The sequence below is a fragment of the Galleria mellonella genome, unplaced genomic scaffold (genome assembly GCF_026898425.1).
Source record: "Galleria mellonella isolate WM207_F2 unplaced genomic scaffold, CSIRO_AGI_GalMel_v1 utg33, whole genome shotgun sequence".
NCBI lineage: Eukaryota > Metazoa > Arthropoda > Insecta > Lepidoptera > Pyralidae > Galleria > Galleria mellonella.
The window spans coordinates 2,518,817-2,539,226 of record NW_026442079.1 but is presented as its reverse complement, the minus strand read 5'-3'; the positions used below and the strand labels follow the sequence as shown (position 1 = coordinate 2,539,226).

The window sequence follows — 20,410 nt, the reverse complement described above, 5'->3', positions numbered from 1 at the left end:
TACGAAAAAACACAAACCTTTTTATATTTATACCACCTAATTAATTAATTAATATTTTATTTAAAGTCTAATAAAAAACAAAAAAAAAAAAACTCGGCATTACTATTGAAATAATTCTATTCTTAAATCAGACATTGGGTACGGTACTACACAACGTTATTGCTACAATATAATGAAAAATGATAGTAATTACAATAGATACAAAATAGATACGCTTTTGTTACACACTTTTAATTTTCTTTCGACAACTCATTGTGTTACACGTCCACGATATTGGAAAGTGTTTAAAAAAGCGTATTGAAAAATTATACATTTCGTTTTTATATTATTATATATCGCAACGATAAAAAGCCATACCATGATATGGTAAATCTCAAAATTGTCCTCTACATTGCTGTCATATTAAAATGTCAAGGTCACATTATAACAAATGTAAGTAAAACGGTCATACTCTTCCAGACGAGTCACACATAAGCATTTACTACAACATAAATCAATCTCTAACTTCCTGTTACGTCTAATGTAGGTCTGTGGTACGTACTGCGTTTTGATTTTGGTGTAAGTAGTTTTTGGTGCTGAGAGTTTTATTTTTTAAGTAAATTAATTATCTCCAGAGAGATCGATCACGTTAATCATAAATTATTGTTTATTTTTTTATTATTATGTATACTTATACGTAAGAGTATGTAATAAATTAATATTCTAATTCAATGAGTCATACCTACTGTTCTCATTGCGTTGTAAACAGTGTGCAACATCATAACTTATATCTACAACAATGTAAGTGGCTTCCCTCGTATAATTGAGATTAATAAATTAGCACCTATTTATTATAAACATACTATAAAAATAATATAGTTCTATTAAATGCATATTGATAATGTAAATATCATAATTGTACATAGATATGTTCAAAAGTATAAACATCTGCATAAATTATAATAGTCGATAAATAAAAGAAATACTTTTTTTTTTTTATGAAAGAATGGACCTAATTTTATTATAAGCATTAGTTAAATCCATTTTAAATGTGATTTATTAATAAACCAGGAACTAAATATATTTATAAATAATATTTTGGTGGCAACTATTAATTAGATACGTATTTAAAAACTTAATAACATGCATATCTATCAAGATTTTTTTTTCTTTTGTATAACTAACCTAAAAATGATGTATTATTAGTAAAAAAATCATGCAGAATGTATGTACCTACTTGAACTTTCACAGGACAGATTTCGATGTAGGATTACTTGATCTTGATACTTCCAATAAAATAATGTTCCAATTATTATTTTCCCATACCTAAATACCTAACAACGATGCTAAATCACAGGTTGGTATGTAAAAGATAATGTTAATGGATGCGTATTAACAACTTCATTAAAATAAGTATTTATTATAATGCAAAATCAATTCGCACCTGCATCATAGACCTAATATGCAACCGAACACAGCCCACCTCATGTGGAAGTGGGTGATATGCGTTCAACAAACATCCCATTTAGACGTATATGCCCTGCGTAACTGATATGGGTGGAGTTCGCATTCCAACACATATTATTAACAATTACTATAAAGAATGTGGCGAAACTAGAAAAATATTAGAGCAACACTAGTACGTATGACAATATAAATACTGGGATACCTACTGTGTAGGTAGGTACTGCGTAGTAGAAATGTGGTATTCACCCGGCGCAAGTTACTTACTCATCTAATTTTACGGATATAATAATATTGTAACTTTTTAAAATTAATTTTAATAGGATAAATAGAACCCAAAACAATATTTTTTTTTAAAATTATGTTTGTCTGTCTGTTTGTTTATTTACCATTGCACCAAATTAAATACGGTTGTGTTCCTGAAGATTTAACTTAAAAATTAGTGCATGTTTTATTTCGATACGCTGTGTAAAAGCAACCTATCTCATTAGCTTTCCTTTTGAAATCTGCGCGTACGATGTAGCGGGCAAAAAGCCAGTTGAGGATAAACAAAGTTAGTAGTAGTAGCCAAGTATATGTGCTTAATGCTTTATCAAAGATTTCAGCCCTTTAGCTAATAAACTCAGACCTGTACGTACATTTAGATAGACAATTCTTTTAAATTTTAGATAGAAATTTTAGTTTTTAATTTAATTAATCTACATATAAAAAAATCTAAATTTTAAACAAAAAAGCAACTGAAACGAGTCCGTGAACAGGCACACATTGTTATTATCATAGTTGCTTTTACAAAATACTCATGCATGGTTATTTTATCAATTTTCATAATTTGTCGCATACGCTTGCCGAAGAAATATATTTCGATATTGATAATAGATTAACAGCAATAATAACATTTCAGTGATGGAAATTGTAACAACATTATGCTCTCATCAAAATTTTTGTGCCTCTCTAAGGTTGGGTAGAAAACAATGCTATTTAGTCCGTCTATTGCACTTTGCACTATATACTAATCTAAATTGCTCATATATTTAACCGATAAATAAATTACTTTTTAATTACTGCTGACAATTATGCCTCGATATGTAGAACAGAAGCAACTTACGGAAAGTTTTTTATTTAAAAAACTATTAGAAGTAGAGAACGAGACTCACCGTATTGATGAGCGCGTAAATAATGTGCGGTCAGTCTGAGGATACCAGTCTTTTCGATCTTTCGGTTCGCAGCCACCACAGGTGGAACCATGGAGGCCAACTCTGCTATGGACTGGTTGAGTTTGTCCCGTCTCTGCTTTTCAGCTTTGTTGCGAATCTCCCTCGGGCTGTCTCTGAAAACAAATTGTAATGTTAGCTTACTCGTTTAAACTTTCTTTTTATATAATGTATGCCCGTAATATATCGGAGTTAATAACAGTTTGATTTATGTTGAGATAACAATAAAAGCTACTAAAAAATCTTATTATTTTTTTGAAGTCGGTTGAAAAAGTTTGATACCATGCTACCAGGCTAGTGTAGCAATAGTGGCCTAATTGTTGCACAGGTTTACCCCTATTAAATACAGCAGTAGGTATCAATTAGTGATGTGACCTATGTGGGAACTAAATCAAAATTTTTCTGTCCTGTGTTCGTACAAGTGAGCAAAAATTTATATGCCTATTTTTGTTTATAGATTAAAACTCGATGCCTTATTATTCGATGAATATCAAGTGATGTAAAGTGTGGAATTGATAAAACTCATAGCCTTGTTTTATAACGTAATCAACATTAATATTAATCTGTAACGTAATGAATTATGTTGTCTTGTCTAATTTTCCTACTGAACGATCAGAACTAATTAATTTTACATTGTTATATACAAAACATTCATTAATTTAATGATATCATTAAAACTGTTTATTATTCTTTCTTTACAAGATTTGTCCTGATAGAAAAATTTGCTTCTGAAGTTGGCATTGCTCATTGTAGGATTCATTTCTATATAAGATTTAATGAATGGAAAACTTGATAGTTTCCCATCAGTGGACTATGTGCTAGCGATATCTCAATTATTATATACTGGACTATTTATACATATATTTGAATCGTCGTACTATTACTGAAGATGCTGCATGTATGCCACTATTGAAGAAAGACCTTCATACATATATGCATGGTAGTTCCACATCATAATTCTCCAAAATTGAAATGCATTTCCGTTGTTATGCTTGCAGCTTTTCTACTTGTACGAGGAATTTGAAAATTACACCGTTCGAAAATAGACGTATTGAATGTTTGTAAATCATAACATTTGTGTAATGAAACTTCTTAGACGAAATAATTACATTGTAACATGGTAGCAGCTTATTGAATCGCGGAACATGCCTTTTTAATCAACATAAATCTAAAATATTGATGGTATAACACGCCATTAGGCGCCGCTTGTTAGTATTTGTAAATTCTAAAAATATTAGCACTTGTTTCCGCTTGCATTGTTGCTATATGAATATAGTATGCGTAGGTACGTAAGTTTAGTTAATTTACAAATATTAACAATTTAAGAACTTTATACATTAACATTCGATGTGTGTTTGCAAACGATTATTTACAATAATATAAAAAAAAAAAGAAATAGATCGCACGAAATATTTTGTGAATATATAGATCGTATAGAAACATTTACCTTTTATATTCTTTTTTATATTTGTATGACTTTCGTGTGAAGTACATTTTCTATGCCTACAAGTAACATTGGACTTAGAATGCGTCGTCAACTTCTTTACTTTGTGTCAAATGTCAATTAGTAATGAACCTACCTAATGCTAATAAGTCCATCCATATTGTCAACACTAGCAAAAACTACTATTACAATTTTAATCGGTTGATATCACATTTCGTATACCTGTTAATAAATATTCATAATGTTAATTGACTTTGATAAAATTTCTAAGAAAGACAATTGCGGTGTAATATTTTGCTGAATTAATATTATCTAAAAGTTATTTGAATACATTATACATTATTTGTTTTTATTATATACTATTTTAACAAGTAAAAGTTATATTTTAGGCACTGACCTAATTACGATATGACGATAATTTGACTTTAAAGTGCGACTATTGTCTTTATTTTTACTGTTACTTATAAGTTACAAATAGTATATACACTTGCAATAATAGAACAATAAAGTTACTTTGATATAATAAATAATATAAAGATAACATTTGATTATATAATATAGGTACGACGAATAATTATACACACATTTGAAATAATTATTTTTAATTTATAATAATCACAAATGCAAATTTTCTTTTTAATTAGAAGCATTGCCACATATTAAAAGTTTATAATTTTTTTAAAATAAAGTGATCAATATTTAGACATAAATTAACAATATATCCATTACTAATAATAAATACATTTATTTCAATATTATAAAACTTGACACGTTTATATCCGACTTCAAAAAGGAGGTTCCGGATTTCTATGTATTCTTTTTATGTAGATATCTTGCGCGATATTATCGCCGAATATGCATAATTTAATTTGACAACTTTTACTGTTATTAATTACATATTTACTGATTTAGCCAAGACTTTATTTTTAGTTTATGATATTCAGATACCATGCTAAACATTATACCTTTACCACGTAATTATTTTTATTGTTCATGTACATTATTTAACACTGCCGATCCCGCTTCGCACTGGTAAAAAATTCAAAAATAATAGCCTATGTTTTTCGTTGATAAAGTAGGTTTTATGTAGGTATCTTAAAAATATATGAAAGAATTTTTAAAATCGGTTATGTAATTTTTAAGATAATCCATTATAAACAATCACATTTTTTCTCTTTATAATATCAGGATAGGTGTATCCAGAATAATGAATTATGTATAAAACTACTCAGAATCAGTACACAAAAACTATAATTATTCTATATCCGGAAAGGGATAGGTTACTTTGTAGTAGGTACGCTATTAGTAATTACCGGAACTCGAAAATGTTTTATTTCAAGATTGTAATTCTGATTATTTTGCACATATATGTAGATCTTTATTTATTTTTTTATACAACTTAGAATGGCAAACAAGCTGAGGGCCAACTTATGGAAAGTGGTAACCGTCGCCTATAAACATGAGCAGTACCATGGACATAACAGAGTATACTGTTTCGCCCATGATACCCCCATGCGTTGCCATTCCTGAGGACTCAGATTTTATTCCTCTGTACCCAGTAAATTCACGCCATATCCCACCCTTCAAACCGAAACACAGCTATGCAAACACAACTGCTTCACGGTTGAAACACGAATGGGACAGAGGTACACATGCAATCGACTTTTGTACAAAGTCTCCCTCTGGTAGATCTTTATGAGATGGTATTTTCGAATTTAGCCCACCTAAAGAGGATCGGGCGTCAATAACCTCCATCCTTAGTTGCTCACCTACATCTATCTTATACTATCAGAGTGAGACTACATGAATAGTCTGTTTAAGTACCTTCGTCCCAGTCGTTTCTACTGTTAAACATATGTGCTTGCATATGTTTCTGTTTAAAGAATATGGTAATGAAATTACAATGTAGATGATGGAGACGACTTTCTTTCAGGTCGGCCGTCAGCTTGTTTCGTATTTTATGCATAAAAAATATCTCTATATATTCGCCTTCAGTGAAACTAGTACCTTATAATATATTAATAGCATACTGTAACGTAGGTGAAGACTGCATTAAGCGGTTTTGAGTCACTGCTAAAATGATTACTTGACTTTTTTTATGCACTCATAAAATTATGTGTATTATATTTTTAAATGATGTTTGAAAATAGTGTCTATTAATAGAAATAATCAAGGTTGTATATATAATACACATACACATATATGTTATTGAATATCTATTTAACATACCTTTTACATTGCAACATAATAGATAAACTGTATTTGCTAATACACCTTACGCGTTATTTCTATGTTATCTATTTCGTATATTATGTATTTTATTAAAAACTACAATGCACTATAGTCACTTTAACAGAGATTTATACTACTTAAAACTCTAAAAGACTTATAGCACTCTATTAACCCTTGTTTGCAGTGTTAACCGGTTTATACGATATTTTTAAGAACGATTATACATTACAAATTAAAATTTTAACTTAATACTTTGTAATTAGTTAATGTGTTTGTTAAATGACTTCTCAATTAACGAATATGCAAGGTATCTAGGCCAAATCATTTTCTGCGACTGAATAATATTTAAAAACATTAAGTAAGCACTATGTTATTTCAATAATTTTGCAAGACTAAAGTCGAAGTCAAAAGTTTGATTTCTGATGTCGTATCGTATAATTCCACAAAACACATCCCAAAAATAGTTTATTCCTTATCTAACATATGTCTTACCCTTCCAACAGCAATTGCAAATCTCTTAAGTACCCATAACCCTACCGAAAAATTTCTAAATGGACTGTCCGATAAAAAACAGCAGAGGATTACAGTAGACTGATTGTGATGATGATGAGGGTATTTGAAGAATATTACGAACATTGAATTAGGTATAAAATCTGAGGTAACTGAAAGATATAATAATAGTATAACAGGAAAACAATAAAATAACATGCTACTTGAAATTCTGTATATTAGAACTAACAAAAAAAATGTAAAAAAAAAAGATCTCGAAAAGAATAATATAGAAATACAAATATGTATATGAAAATGGTCAGCTAGCTAAACTGCTAGCAACAAATATGATGAGATGTTATAGGACAAATAAGGAACAACTCGATTTTCATTGTGGATACGCCAATACACACCGAATTTGAAAACAATGTTAGACTATCGTCAGTTGTGTGACACATCAAAGGTCTAAGCATTAGAACTTGTTTACAAAAAGATTTTTTCATATACCTAATCATTTTTAGATTAAAGTAACATAAGCAATAAACTTTATGTTTCTTATTAACGAACGATGTAGGACAAAAAATCTAATGGATTCTATTTTGGGTTCATAATTAAGTTAACCTTTTAGGAACGCTACTTGCTTATCTTAATGAAGTTATCTTTCAATTGGGATAGTTCATAATTTTGAATTAATGTCTTTAATTTTAGAAAAGTGAGCGCATGAGCATCTTGTTGTTGACGGTGCTTAGCTATTCTATTATAGAAAGAGAATCAGAATCACGCGGTTTGTCTTCATAAATCGGGATAAAAACTATATAAACCTAGAAAGTCTCGATCTCTCTTTCTATATATATATATATATATATATATATATATAATGCAATTAATAAATAAATATCTATCCAATGGAGTCCAAGAATGATTATTAATAATGGGAAATAGTAATCAATCAAGCTTACCTCCACGTTCCCACTAAAAGCAATCACTAATCTCTGGCGGATTCGTCACGAATTGCCCACTGACCTAACTCAAACAGCTAACTAGTTAGTAGGGTTAGTACTTATGTACATGTGAGTACCTCGTGGCTACCTACAAGTATATTTTAAATTGCAATTACACACAGCAAAATAGGTTGGGTTCATATCACCGTAACCCAGGTGCAAGCGACTATTATTGTTAAAGATACGTTATTACTTTGAGCCATTGTGCTCAGCTGTTTATAATACCTAGGTTCATTAGATATACAATATTTTATACATTTCAATAGTGTTGCCAACCGTTATATTGTACAAGGTCACTGTCACGGCATCGCGATCAACTACTGTGCTATGCTCACTACGTCCAGATATCGTAAGTCGTGTAAATAAGTTCATAAAAATATGCTGGATCTACACGGCTTTTATTACGATATAGGTACTTTGACAGATGAAGGTTTACTGAAGACACTAATCAAAATTTCGTATTTATAATTTTATGCGTATATTGAATATTTTGATTTTTAAAACAAATTTACAGTTATAAATATTAGTATTTTATCTTAGAAAGAAATCGTCATCATGGAATATTGTATTCTATTTTCAATTTCAATTTATTTGTTTAAAGCCAATTAAAGTATGGAATTTTATTTAAGAAAAAAAAAACACTCCAATCCTATAGAATCCTACTGTTTTTAAATAGTATATAAACTTAAAATATTATCAATTAATTGCAATCCGCTGATATAAAATACCATTAATAAATTAAATTAATCCGAATGATGATGGTTGACTCGCCATCGGCTATATTGGATTAAAATATTATGATCGTCGAAAGGTAGTATGTTAAGTGTTACAATAACTACGTACAGTAGCCACACACAGTCGACAAACATCTTAGACTACTCCATCTGAGAATTCAGCTATATCTTTTGTATAACTAATTCCTGGCACTTAATAAAGCAACAATTATTCGGGGAAAAAATCTTTTAAATATTATTCTTCGCAAACGATTTATAGTTTGTTATTTTAGAATATTTTAATTATAATAATCATAATTGAGACGGTTACGGAAAAAAAACATGCAAAATCCATCATAATTGTAAAACATGTTTTAAAATACTTTTTTTTTAAATATTTTATAAACAATCATCAGAAGTAAATATTGGACTTCCGTAGTTCTAAAATTTTATACACTTATATGTAGTGTGCAAACTTCAAAGAGATAAAGATATCGACTTATCGAACTTTAATATAAAAGCAAGTTTGTTTACAGGTAACTAATGAGAGTATAGTACAGTGAATCGCATTGCAGGCGATGCCAAGATTTAAATATAGCTTGCACTCGCGATGTTGCAGGTCAGTGCAGTCTTCAGCCAAGTCACATGGAAAAATGTTTGATTTTATTGAAAGACTTATCATATGAACGTAAGGGTTTAAATCAATTTTCACGTAAATATCACAGAATCAAAAAGGTTACGAATGTATTTCAAGTTTGTTATAAGTATATTAGTAATAATATCTTGCGTACCAATTCATGTACGCCTTAATACAAATTTTTATATGCTAATATAACTTTGAGGATAATCCAAACACTACAAAAGTTTAACACCGATAACAAACCAACAATTAATCCGAGTAATGCGGGGGGAAAGGGATTGTTAGTAATGGAGACTGAGAATCCTATTGCTAGCAATATACCAAACCAGGTCGACCTCTTCGCTGTTCTCCCTGGAAACTATTATGGTGAATTCCTGATGAATTCATCATTATGGGCTAACTGGCCTGTTTTCATTCTCATCGATCACCCTTCACTGGTGCTCCGCCAGCTTATCCCGTTAGCGTAGGCGGGGTTACTATACCATTTTCACCCATCAAAAAAAAAATCCGAATAATGCTCATACACTTGCTCTTTATCATGTTAGATTCTAATAATAATATGCGAAATACGATATAAATTACGAGTGATACGTTCACCACAACGGCAGCAATGGACAAATGTTCCTGATTACCTCATTAGGGAATAATCCCTAATGGGGTCGTGATCGTGAGCATATTTATATATTATTATTATTTTACTAACAGAAAACTGACTGGAGTCAACAAAAAACATAACATTTTAATCGGCATACTGTGTAATTTAAATTGACACAAAGTTTTTTGTGTTGAACAGATTCGAACTCACGACTTTTGCGGTCACGGCCAGCGTGATAATAACAGTTTAGAATCTTCTACTTATGGGAAGAGATCCATGTCCACTAGTGGGATGTTAATAGTTGGCTTAGATTAACCTTGATAACACTAAGAATAGTCCATGTTTTTCGCTCTACTGTATGTATTTGTGATAATAATCCTAATATAATCAATGAGATATTTCGCAATGTGCTTTTGTGGGAGTGATGAAAACTTAGAACTACACGATATATCAAAAATATGACAACAAAAAATATTGATAAAAAATAAATATCAACTCTTTTAATACGTATCTGTATTAGAAATGAACAATACAAAGATAATACATATATCAATTAACATTGAATCGGCTCGTTACGTCTAATTAGTATCTAATAGACTGCAATTAGATTACCTCTTTGAAAAAAAAAATCTTTTAAAAGCTTACAATGAAGTTAATTATTACAAAGGTTTCTCTATTAATAATATAGGTATACGAGGTCTGTCCGGAAAGTTCGTATAAAAGTGTTCTGGAATGCGAGAAAGAGGAGTGGGGAGGCCAGGTAAGCGCAGGACCCCTTCCTTATGTCCCTAACAATGCTTCAGTTCTGGTCTGACCGCCGTGCGGTGCGAACTGGCTTGTCACGCCATCTGTGAAGTTACCTCTTAACGAAACCCCGTCGGCATGGAGCCCGCTTCCGTTGAAGAGCAGCGCGTCGTAATCAAGTTTCTCTCGAAACTCGGCAAGAATGGCCGTGAAATTTTTGCCGATCTCAGAACAGTTTATGGGGATGATGCTGTGAAGGAACCAACCGTCCACAAGTGGCTAAAAAGATTCAGAGAGGGCCGAGAAAGCGTTCAAGATGACCCACGTTCAGGACGTCCTTCCACTTCACATTCCGACGAAAACGTGGAAAGAATTCGAACTTGTGTTAATGGGGACCGTCGTTTAACGGTCAGACAGGTGGCTGAAGAGCTTAATTTGGGCAAAACCGTGGTCCACGAAATTCTAAGAAACGAACTTCAAATGAAAAAAATTTGCGCCAAGATCGTTCCGTGAGTTTTTGAGTAAAAATTCCATTACGGTGACCGAACACCCCCCTATTCGCCGGATTTGGCCCCGTGTGACTTCTTCTTGTTCCCAAAAACCAAATTGGTACTTCGGGGGCGGCATTTGGGGGACATAAATGAGATAAAAAAAGCTACGACGGGGCAGCTGAGAAACCTACAACCAGAGGACTTTCAAGGAGCCTTCTCACAGTGGAAACGGCGTTGGCACAAGTGCATTATGTCACAGGGGGAGTACTTTGAAGGGGATAAAATTGATTTACCTGAATAATTGTAAAATAAAATTTTTAAAAAACTTTTATACGTACTTTCCGGACAAACCTCGTACATAAATCTTTGCTAATGTTATGAATAGGAAAGTGGGTTTATTTATTAGCTTTTTTGCAATTTTTGCCGTATTAATAGGTCAATGACATCGAACGTGGAGGATTTATTTTTAATCTATGATTACAGTTTTGATCCCGCAGTTTTAATTTTAATTTTTGTACGTTAAGTTTAAATTTGTCGGATTTCTTTGTAGAGATAAAAGTTCGTTGCAAAGCATCTTGTGGAAACACGATATCGTGTTCTAAATTCTGTTTAAAAATTGTGTCTACAAAACAATTCAACGTTCATCGGTATTTTCTAACACGATTAGAGACCATGTTTTTATTTTTTGGACAAAATTATTATTTCATTACTATTATACAGATCCGGTTATATGGCTAAAGTAGAAGGTGCAGCTAGACAGACACTACTTAAAATGTGCCTTAAAAAAATTATCGTAATAAAATATACGGTAATATTGAATGTTGAAAGTAAACAATAAAGGTTGAAAAACAAAAATATCGAAATCATTTCACAATTGAGGAAATATAGCGAAATTAAGAAAGAAATTATAAAACAGAACCACCTTCCTTTTTGAAATGAGAATTATGTGAGTAGAGATTTCCTTTCAAGTTTATTAAAAATGCAATATGCATGTAGGCTAAGTGAATATTAAAATTTATTACGGTAGACTGGTATTATGTTTTAAATCATGCTACTCGTAATACAAGATATTTTAAAGCATAAGAGATTATTATATTAAAATGTTACACTGACGTGGTGGTAGAACCCTTTACCTGTGGATTTGTTTGTTACTTCTCATTCCTTTGGGATGGTGTGGGATATTCGGGAACTAAGTACATGTTCAATACGAGAGTCATGATTCTAGAATGTAGCTCGACTATGTTGTTAGGCTATGTATTGTCTATCAATTAATCAGTGTTAGAAAATTGGCTGAAAGAATTTTGTAAAGCGTAGTAGATCGTTCCCGTGGTTTCGCCCGCAGAAAAATTTCTCTCTTTCCAATAGTTTCCATCTTTAGTATTCACTTTAAGTAAAAATATTCCTTATATTTATTACATGTATCGTTATAGGTAATTATGGAATCTCACATCCAAATTTCATGTTTTTAGATGTATATATCAGTCTATAGGTCAGTTTTACTTTCATATAATATACTAGCTATTTTTCGCAGTTTTGCGACGTGCATCAGTATGTAAACTGTGCTATTTTATAAATTAGCATATTTCTGTTTGTGTACTAAATTTTATGAAAATCAATTCTTTTGTTTTGCATTAAAGGGCAACAAATATTCATCATTAATTTGTGCGTGACACATCTATGAAAACCATAATACATTATTGGTAATAATTATGTAATTTGTAATAGTTTGTAATTTAGTAATAGCTTTAATCAAAACGCAATATGTCTATAGATTATATCATTAAAAATATAATCTTATTAGTAACACGTGTTAAAATTATAACTAGGCGAAATGTGTCCATGTACATGTACATGTGGACTCTTAATAAATGTAATAGAAGCCAATTCAATAATTCATAGTTTTTTTTTCTATTTGTGTGTATGTATGTATATTTTAGTCAGGTATTCGCAAATACGAAGTTTCGGAGTGGTGTATTTCATTGGTTTACTTATTTCTGAAAACGCGTACGAAGACGAGGGCAAAAAGATAACTATAGAATAAAATACCTCCTTAGAGGCCTCAATATAAAATGCAATAATGCGTGAATTGATAATACACGATCGACTGAAGTTCTTTTTTTACGCTGGCGTGTGTGAAAACAAATCAATCACTACAGTATTCAAGGTGACACTGTTGAACTGTTGATTGCACTATGCATCGGCCCCATGGAGCTTTTAACATCACATTTGTGAATCATATTTTCAACATAGTATTTGTATTTTCAACACATAACAACAATGTAAGAGTTATATGGGAGAAACAGTACGTATCTAGTAGAATATCCTAATCTACATCGGCGAGTTTTATAAACCTCGATCTCCAGTCATCATCATCATTTCACCATTCTTTGTCCACTGCTGATGATAGGCCGTAATAAGAAAAAAAATATGTTTACAAGTTTTCATTAGGTGGGTCATAATTTTTTTTACCATTAGCAGAGTACATAACATCGTACGTATAGTATATAAATTAATGAAACTAGTAATCATATAATTATTTTTGATACTATTTATATTTTTGATCATTTAGGGCATTTCATCATATAATTGAATAAGCAATTAATAAACATCTGTATGTTCTACGCGAATTCATAATAAATGTTTAAATATTTAAAGATTGTGTTACACAAACAACCGATTTCAAATGTAACATAACAAAACCAGTTACTCTGATCTAAAAATTAAACTACAATCTTAACTGAGTTTGATAAAATTTCTATGAGAGCAATCTGTTAGTATATCATTTTAGATAAAAAAAAAAGATTTTTAAATTGGTTTAAAACTGACGGCGTTATGAAGTGACAAACATAAAAAAAAACCGAATCATACAAACAGAAAAATTCAAATGAAAACTTCCTTCTTTTTGAAGCCGGTTGAAAACGTTGATAGCTGATTAGTCATTTCCGTGAAAACAACATAAATCACTGTTGAAAATAATTGTTTTAAGTTTCATTGTTTATAAGTTAGGCAATGATATTATAATAAAATATTTGAGACTAGTCTCCAATGTAAGTACAGATATTTCGGCTGTTAAATTATTTTTAAAACTAGTTGTTGTCCGCTACTTTGTAAGCATGGATTTAGGTAGTTTTTACGTGATACCTGAACAAACATGCAGACAGACAGATAAAATTTCTAAAACTTATAGTTTTGGCTTTTATTAGTCTTACTTACACTCTTTATATTAAAACCTGTTAAATATCTCCCTTGTAGATATCGTCTAGTTACAATTTTTTTATATTAGTAAGATGTATTTTTGAACGAAGCATTTCGTGTTCCATTATTTTGGCGTGACATATATGTATGCACCTATGTTTTTGAGATAAAACTGCAATAAATTTGACATACATTCGTTATTAAGTAAATGAAAGTATCACTAATCGTATGAATTATATTAAACATTTTGTTTACTTAGCAACGCATTAATAAATTAAATACGATGCCGCTTTTTATATAAACAATACAATATTGCACTATTCATCGTTCTGGTTATTGTTACAAAATACTAATGCAATTGTAGCAATTAAATGTTTATATCCTCCTAATATTACAGAAGTGTCGCCTTTCATTATGACGATTATGATAACTATGAACTGTCGCTCGGTTAGTAACAGATCTGCTAGCTATTCAAAAATTTGGCTAAGCTATTGCTAGGCACTTGTATAGGTAGAAGCCTACACAATGTATTCAGTGTGTATATAATGTATACAGGGTAATATCGAAATTAGTAGCTTACTATTAAGGGAGAGTTCAGTCAGTGAAAGTGAACATTTTTCTCAAACAAATTGGATCGAAAAATAAAAATTAAAAAAAATAAGTTTACCATTCTAACATGACGCCTGGACACGCCATATTCGTTTGAAGATTTTCTGTACTCTTTCTAGCCAAATTTTGTTAGGGTAGAATTTTCAGTATTCCTAATACATAGAAAATGTTAATGCAACTCAAATAGACAACGATTCTAGTAAACTAGTTGTAAGGAAAGAGTTACTTTAATTAATATATCTACTGTATATGTGATTATATAAAAAAAAAACATAAAATGATTTAATTTACTACACATAATATGAAAGTTTTTTTTTTGTTTTCGTTCATTTTTGTTCATATTTTTTCTTTGTTAACTCCTATTTTTGTTGCTTTGTGTACAGCGCCTTGTATCTATATTGTTACTACTTGTGAAAACCTATTAGTGGCTTATATTGTGATCCTAAACTGTATCATTTTACTCTAGTGTAGCCCTGGTTTTCCTATGAATAAATAAATAAATACAAAATATAAATTATCATCTATGGTATGGTATATATAAGATATAAAAATATACAATAGTCGAGGAAGAATGATATATACAGTAGTTATGTGAGAACACGGGACATTTGTATACAGATTAGTCATTTAGCGGGCTATTCATAAAGTTTTATTTTAATAGAACATTGAAAATGAACAGGAAATAAAGTGCAAGTATGCCAATTCATTTATCAGTTTATTACTTTTATCTCATATCTAGTTTAATAGCGGAGCTTGGATGTTTGCATCTGAACTTCATTACTGACTATATCTCGACAATACAATAAATTCTACTTTGATGTTAGTTAAATAAAAATGTATTTACACTACAAGTATGATTTGATATGCTATATATATAAGCAGAGGAAGACTGTACAAAAGTCGTTTGCTTTGCCATCTCTGTCCCGTTCGTGTTTCTACCGTAAAGCAATTGTATTTGCATGACTATGTTTTGGTTTGAAGGGTGGGATATGGCAGTGAATTTACAGGGTATAGAGGAATAACACCAAAGCCCTCATGAATGGCAACGCATGGGAGGTACCATGCACGAAACAGTATACTCTTTTATGTCCATGGTACTGGTAATGTCTATAGAAGATGGTTTCCACTTTCCATCAAATGGGCCGTTAGCTTGTTTGCCATTCTAAGTTGCATGAAAAAAATATTCTATCTATCAATTTCTTAGTAGGTATTGCCCACGAGTGGGATTAACATAGTATCATTTTTTAATCGTTTATATAAGTTTAATTTATAAAGTTTTCTGACTTAATAACCTAATTATTGCTTAATGGCGGTCATAATTAGAATTGAACCAATTAAAATAAAGAAAACTTACTTCTATAACTATTTTTTATAACATAGCATCGTTCTTATTTTAATACAGTCCTTTGTAACTTAAATATTTAGATAATGGTAGCTTTTTACACGTTCTGTACTTTCGTTAATAATATAAAGATATAAAGATAAAGATATCTTTAGGTTTCTTACACTATTAGAAAGAGGATTGTTTGCTTATTTATAATAGCCTAAATAAGAAAAAGAGTGCAACTTGACTTATACTCTTTCTCAGAATAAAGCTAATAGTTGTAAGTGATAGCTTCAGAGACTTTTGACTTATCTTACTTCCTAAAAAAATCCTTGGTAAATATAAATGAAATCACATTTTTTTTTATTAGCCAAGTATTTTTTTTTTATATAAACGTATTCATGTCTGATACGAGTATTTTGAAAACAGATTCATGTAGAGTTGGTAAAAGAAGACAGGTAGTTTCTTGTGAGGCATTTGTTACTAATTTTACTTATTTCTGCCATTAGCACTTTCATATTATCACATTGTTATATTTTGGTCTAAAGACACTCTACATGATTTATATAAAATGCTTGTCACTATTACATAAAAGTTATTTGTACATGTATATGTAACGAGTTAGTACCGAGTGTGGTGCGTTCCTTTATCAAATGATCATTACTCATATCAAGATGTAATAACCTATACTGTTCTAAAAAGTACGGAAATCATTGCAATCTTCATCGAGTTGGAATGAACGAAATATTTAAAATTAAGTTGAATTTGAATTGAAATTCATAGTAAGATTAGAGCAAGTAGGATTGCGTACAGTAAAAATATATAAAGTTCTGGGATTTCTTATAATCTATGGTGTATGTATTATTTATAGGATATATATATTGTATATTAACGACCCGCCTTAAATTTGCACGGATGCAGTTAAGTCTGCTGTACAAACAAATTTCCGTTAAAAATATCTAAATGGCAGTAAAACTCATATTTAAATCTATATTATACTTTACAGAGAGATGCGGACATTCTTATACTATTATATTTCTTGTTTTTTTTTTGTTATGAATAATATAGAGTTGTAACTGTCTGTCTTAAAGTCGAGGTGCCGGTAGGAGATGATTGGTGAGTATGAAGTCTAGTTAGTGGACCTGTCGTGATCAGTACGTCAGGAAAAGGATACGGCCCTGCCGGGAAAACACTATCGTTTTCCAGTAAGGAGGGCGACGTGATATTGCTAGCAATGGAATCGCTGCTCCCCATTATTATGTATATACCCTATCAGATCGTGTTATCGTGGTCCCCTTGGAAACTATCAAACCATTGATGGGCTATTATTCTTTGATTTTTACCTATCATCCGTCATTGGTGCTTCGTCAAGGAATACCGTTAACGTAGGCGGGGTTACCATTCCATTATCATTCATTAAAAAAAAAACTCCCCATTACTGACAATTCTCTTCCACCAACTATTTAAAATTAGCAAGTGGACCCTTAATTAATTTATACTATACTCAATAGAGCAATCTCTAAATATGATAGGAAAGTGTTTATTAGAAATTTGGAATTAACAACCCTAGCTATCAGATCGATCTCTACGCAGTTCCCCTGAAAATCGTCTTGGTTAAATGTCTTAGAATACATCTCGGCGGAATTTTTTTTATCCACTAAAAGATGTATGAATACTATAATGCAGTAAATATATAATGAAGTAAAAGAGATATTTAGTGAGCTGAGATCTCTGTCTATAATAAGGGTAAAGACGTGCGTTTATAATAAATATGCGCACTATTATTTAATTGTAAGAAAACAATTACAATGTGAAAAGTTATTCGTATTTCAAAATTACTGTATTGCCGGTTATTTAGTTAACTAATAAATAGTACAAAACAAAGTCTCCGGCCGCATGTGTTTATTTGTTACTTATTTTAAACCACGAAATGGTATTAATGGTATTTATTATGGTAATAAAAGGAGGAAAAAGTTGACTGTTTATAATGGATAAAGTAAAAAACGTGATTGAGTAACAAACATACAAACATATTTACAAACTTTCACTTTTATAATATTAGTAGAAATATATAATTTAAAACATCTAATTTCTAATATATTATTTATGACCTGGTAATCTTGATACCTACTCAATATATCAGATCTACAATTTCAGATACTGTGGAAATCCAAATTTGTTGTACGGATGCGGTTAAACATAATACCTATAATAATACCTACATAATATCTATCTGTGATATTATCACAATTTGTATATTTACTATAATATAGTATATGTTCATATAAAAAATATAATAATGAATAATTTACCAATAATAACAATAGAAATAAAAAATTGCTTTGATTTAGGATATCAAAAATACTACCAAAAATTTTTTTTGGTATTTATTGAGAATAGTACAAAGTAGTAATACTTAAAGAAAAATTAAAAATACGAGTACGAGAGGTTTTTTGGAGTCGGCTATATAAATATCTACTAAGTCCAAAATTATCGTGAAACTTTATAGGTAGATAGATAGTAGTCAGCTCTACCTATTATTTCTATATTTATTATTGTAAACATATAAAATTTTATCTAGGTTTCCATTATCACAATAAATATAATAGTTGTTTCAAATAAACTAGCTGCAACTAGAAAACACGTGGGTGCATAGCTTTACAGCACGATCGCAACACCCGCTTAGTTACCGTACGTCACGCAATTATCCCTGTTAATAAAATATAAAATAAAAAAATAAAATAAAACGTACCCTTTAGGAGCAGCAGGAGGCTCGACACATTCTGTCTCATTTGCGTCAGGCTGCTGTGCCATGGGTTCAGAAGAAAGCAGCAAAGTCAACGTTGGCGACGGTGGCATGTAGGACTGCGCCGGCGGCGGCATATACTGCGGAGGCTGGGGCTCCTGGTAGTATTCGAAGTATTGATAAGGATCATAAATCAGCCAATCGTGATCCATCAGCGGCCAATCATTCATGGTAAGATTGCTAGCAATTAGTAATGCGCAGCGGATATGTTGCACGCGTGCACCGGCGAACGCACCGCGCGCGCACTGACGCGCCCTAGCCCTGCTTTTCCGCGCCAGCCATTCAACGCATAAACAAACTGCAAATCCTTTATCTGTCGATGCGGTGCATATAGGCAAATAGCTGGGAACTGATAAAAGCCAGGCAGGATAACAGCTTGGCCGCACTTTCAGAAGCTGAATTTGTTTTAACATATATTCCCCCTTTATAAATCTTAATATTTTTAATGAGCGTCTTTATTTTAACAATTAGCAACTAATTTAAATTTATACATCTACACTCGTATATCATATAAATAATTATTAAAATATAAAAAAAAATATATGAGGATTTTATGAAATAAAATAATAGTATATTAGGAATGAAATAAAACAGATTTATATTTTAAACATAAATTAGACATTTTTTACGTTAAATAAGAAAATTACCTAAAAACCGGTACTCAGTAACTAAGACCAAATTGTAAATATAAGAACAAGCTTAAAAAATCCCTTATTATTATTAGGTATAGTAATTATCTCAAAATTGCGGCAAACGTTATAAAAAGTTCTAAAACAAGAAAAATCAAGAGGGGAAGATAGACTTTTTTTTTATTATATAATTAACAAATAGTAGAATAAATATTTACGTATTATAAAATACTCAATGTTATTTGTTTTATTTAGTTATTTGGAACTTAATAAAATATATTATATGCCCGTGTGGTCCCGGCATAGAATAGGCCACCCCTTCTTTTCCCGTGGGTGAAGTAATAATCGACTAAGGGAAAGCGAGGGATGGGCAGCAGCGTCCCTTTTAAAACATCTCTAAAGCCTGACAGCGGTTGCCAATCCGCCTGTTAATAATGGCAGATTTGCTAAAAAATATTTGCATACTAAAAAAATACACTCGTGGGGAATCTAACTCCCCTAGCGTCTTGTGTCTCTTTAAACTATTTACAATATCCTGATCTAGTTCTACTTTTCGCGAGCTTTTTGCCAGCTTTGGGAATATATGAGAGTTCGTCAGCCTTTAGTTTCAATTACTAAAAAATATACCTAAAAATATATGCAGTATTCTCACTAGTGGGAGTAAGGTCCCTCTTATTCCCACACAAGTATTGTTAAGGGTTAATTTAAAAAAAAAAATAGATAATAAGTCTTTGCGTTTTAAATATATTACGGGTTAAAATGTATGCCTATCCGAATTGAATTTTATTTATACCCATAATAATAAGCACTAGAGTGAACACCAAAAGTGCTACCCTTAAGGTGT

At 31.0% G+C, this 20,410-nt stretch overlaps 1 protein-coding gene across 2 annotated transcripts in view; it reads right to left on the bottom strand.

The window, feature by feature from the left end:
- LOC113517474 (aryl hydrocarbon receptor nuclear translocator-like protein 2) overlaps positions 1–20,410 on the bottom strand; it is a 60,929-nt gene that overhangs the window by 27,617 nt on the left and 12,902 nt on the right. The window contains exons 1-2 of one of the 2 annotated variants that reach the window (XM_026902148.3): positions 18,884–19,162; positions 2,598–2,770 (exon numbers count right to left, since the gene is read on the bottom strand). In XM_026902148.3, coding sequence (XP_026757949.3) covers positions 2,598–2,770; positions 18,884–19,107 — 397 coding nt within the window. In that variant the 5' untranslated portion in view covers positions 19,108–19,162. Of the gene's footprint in view, positions 1–2,597; positions 2,771–18,883; positions 19,163–20,410 lie in introns of those variants that run through there. The other variant, XM_031911529.2, reaches the window with a different exon arrangement.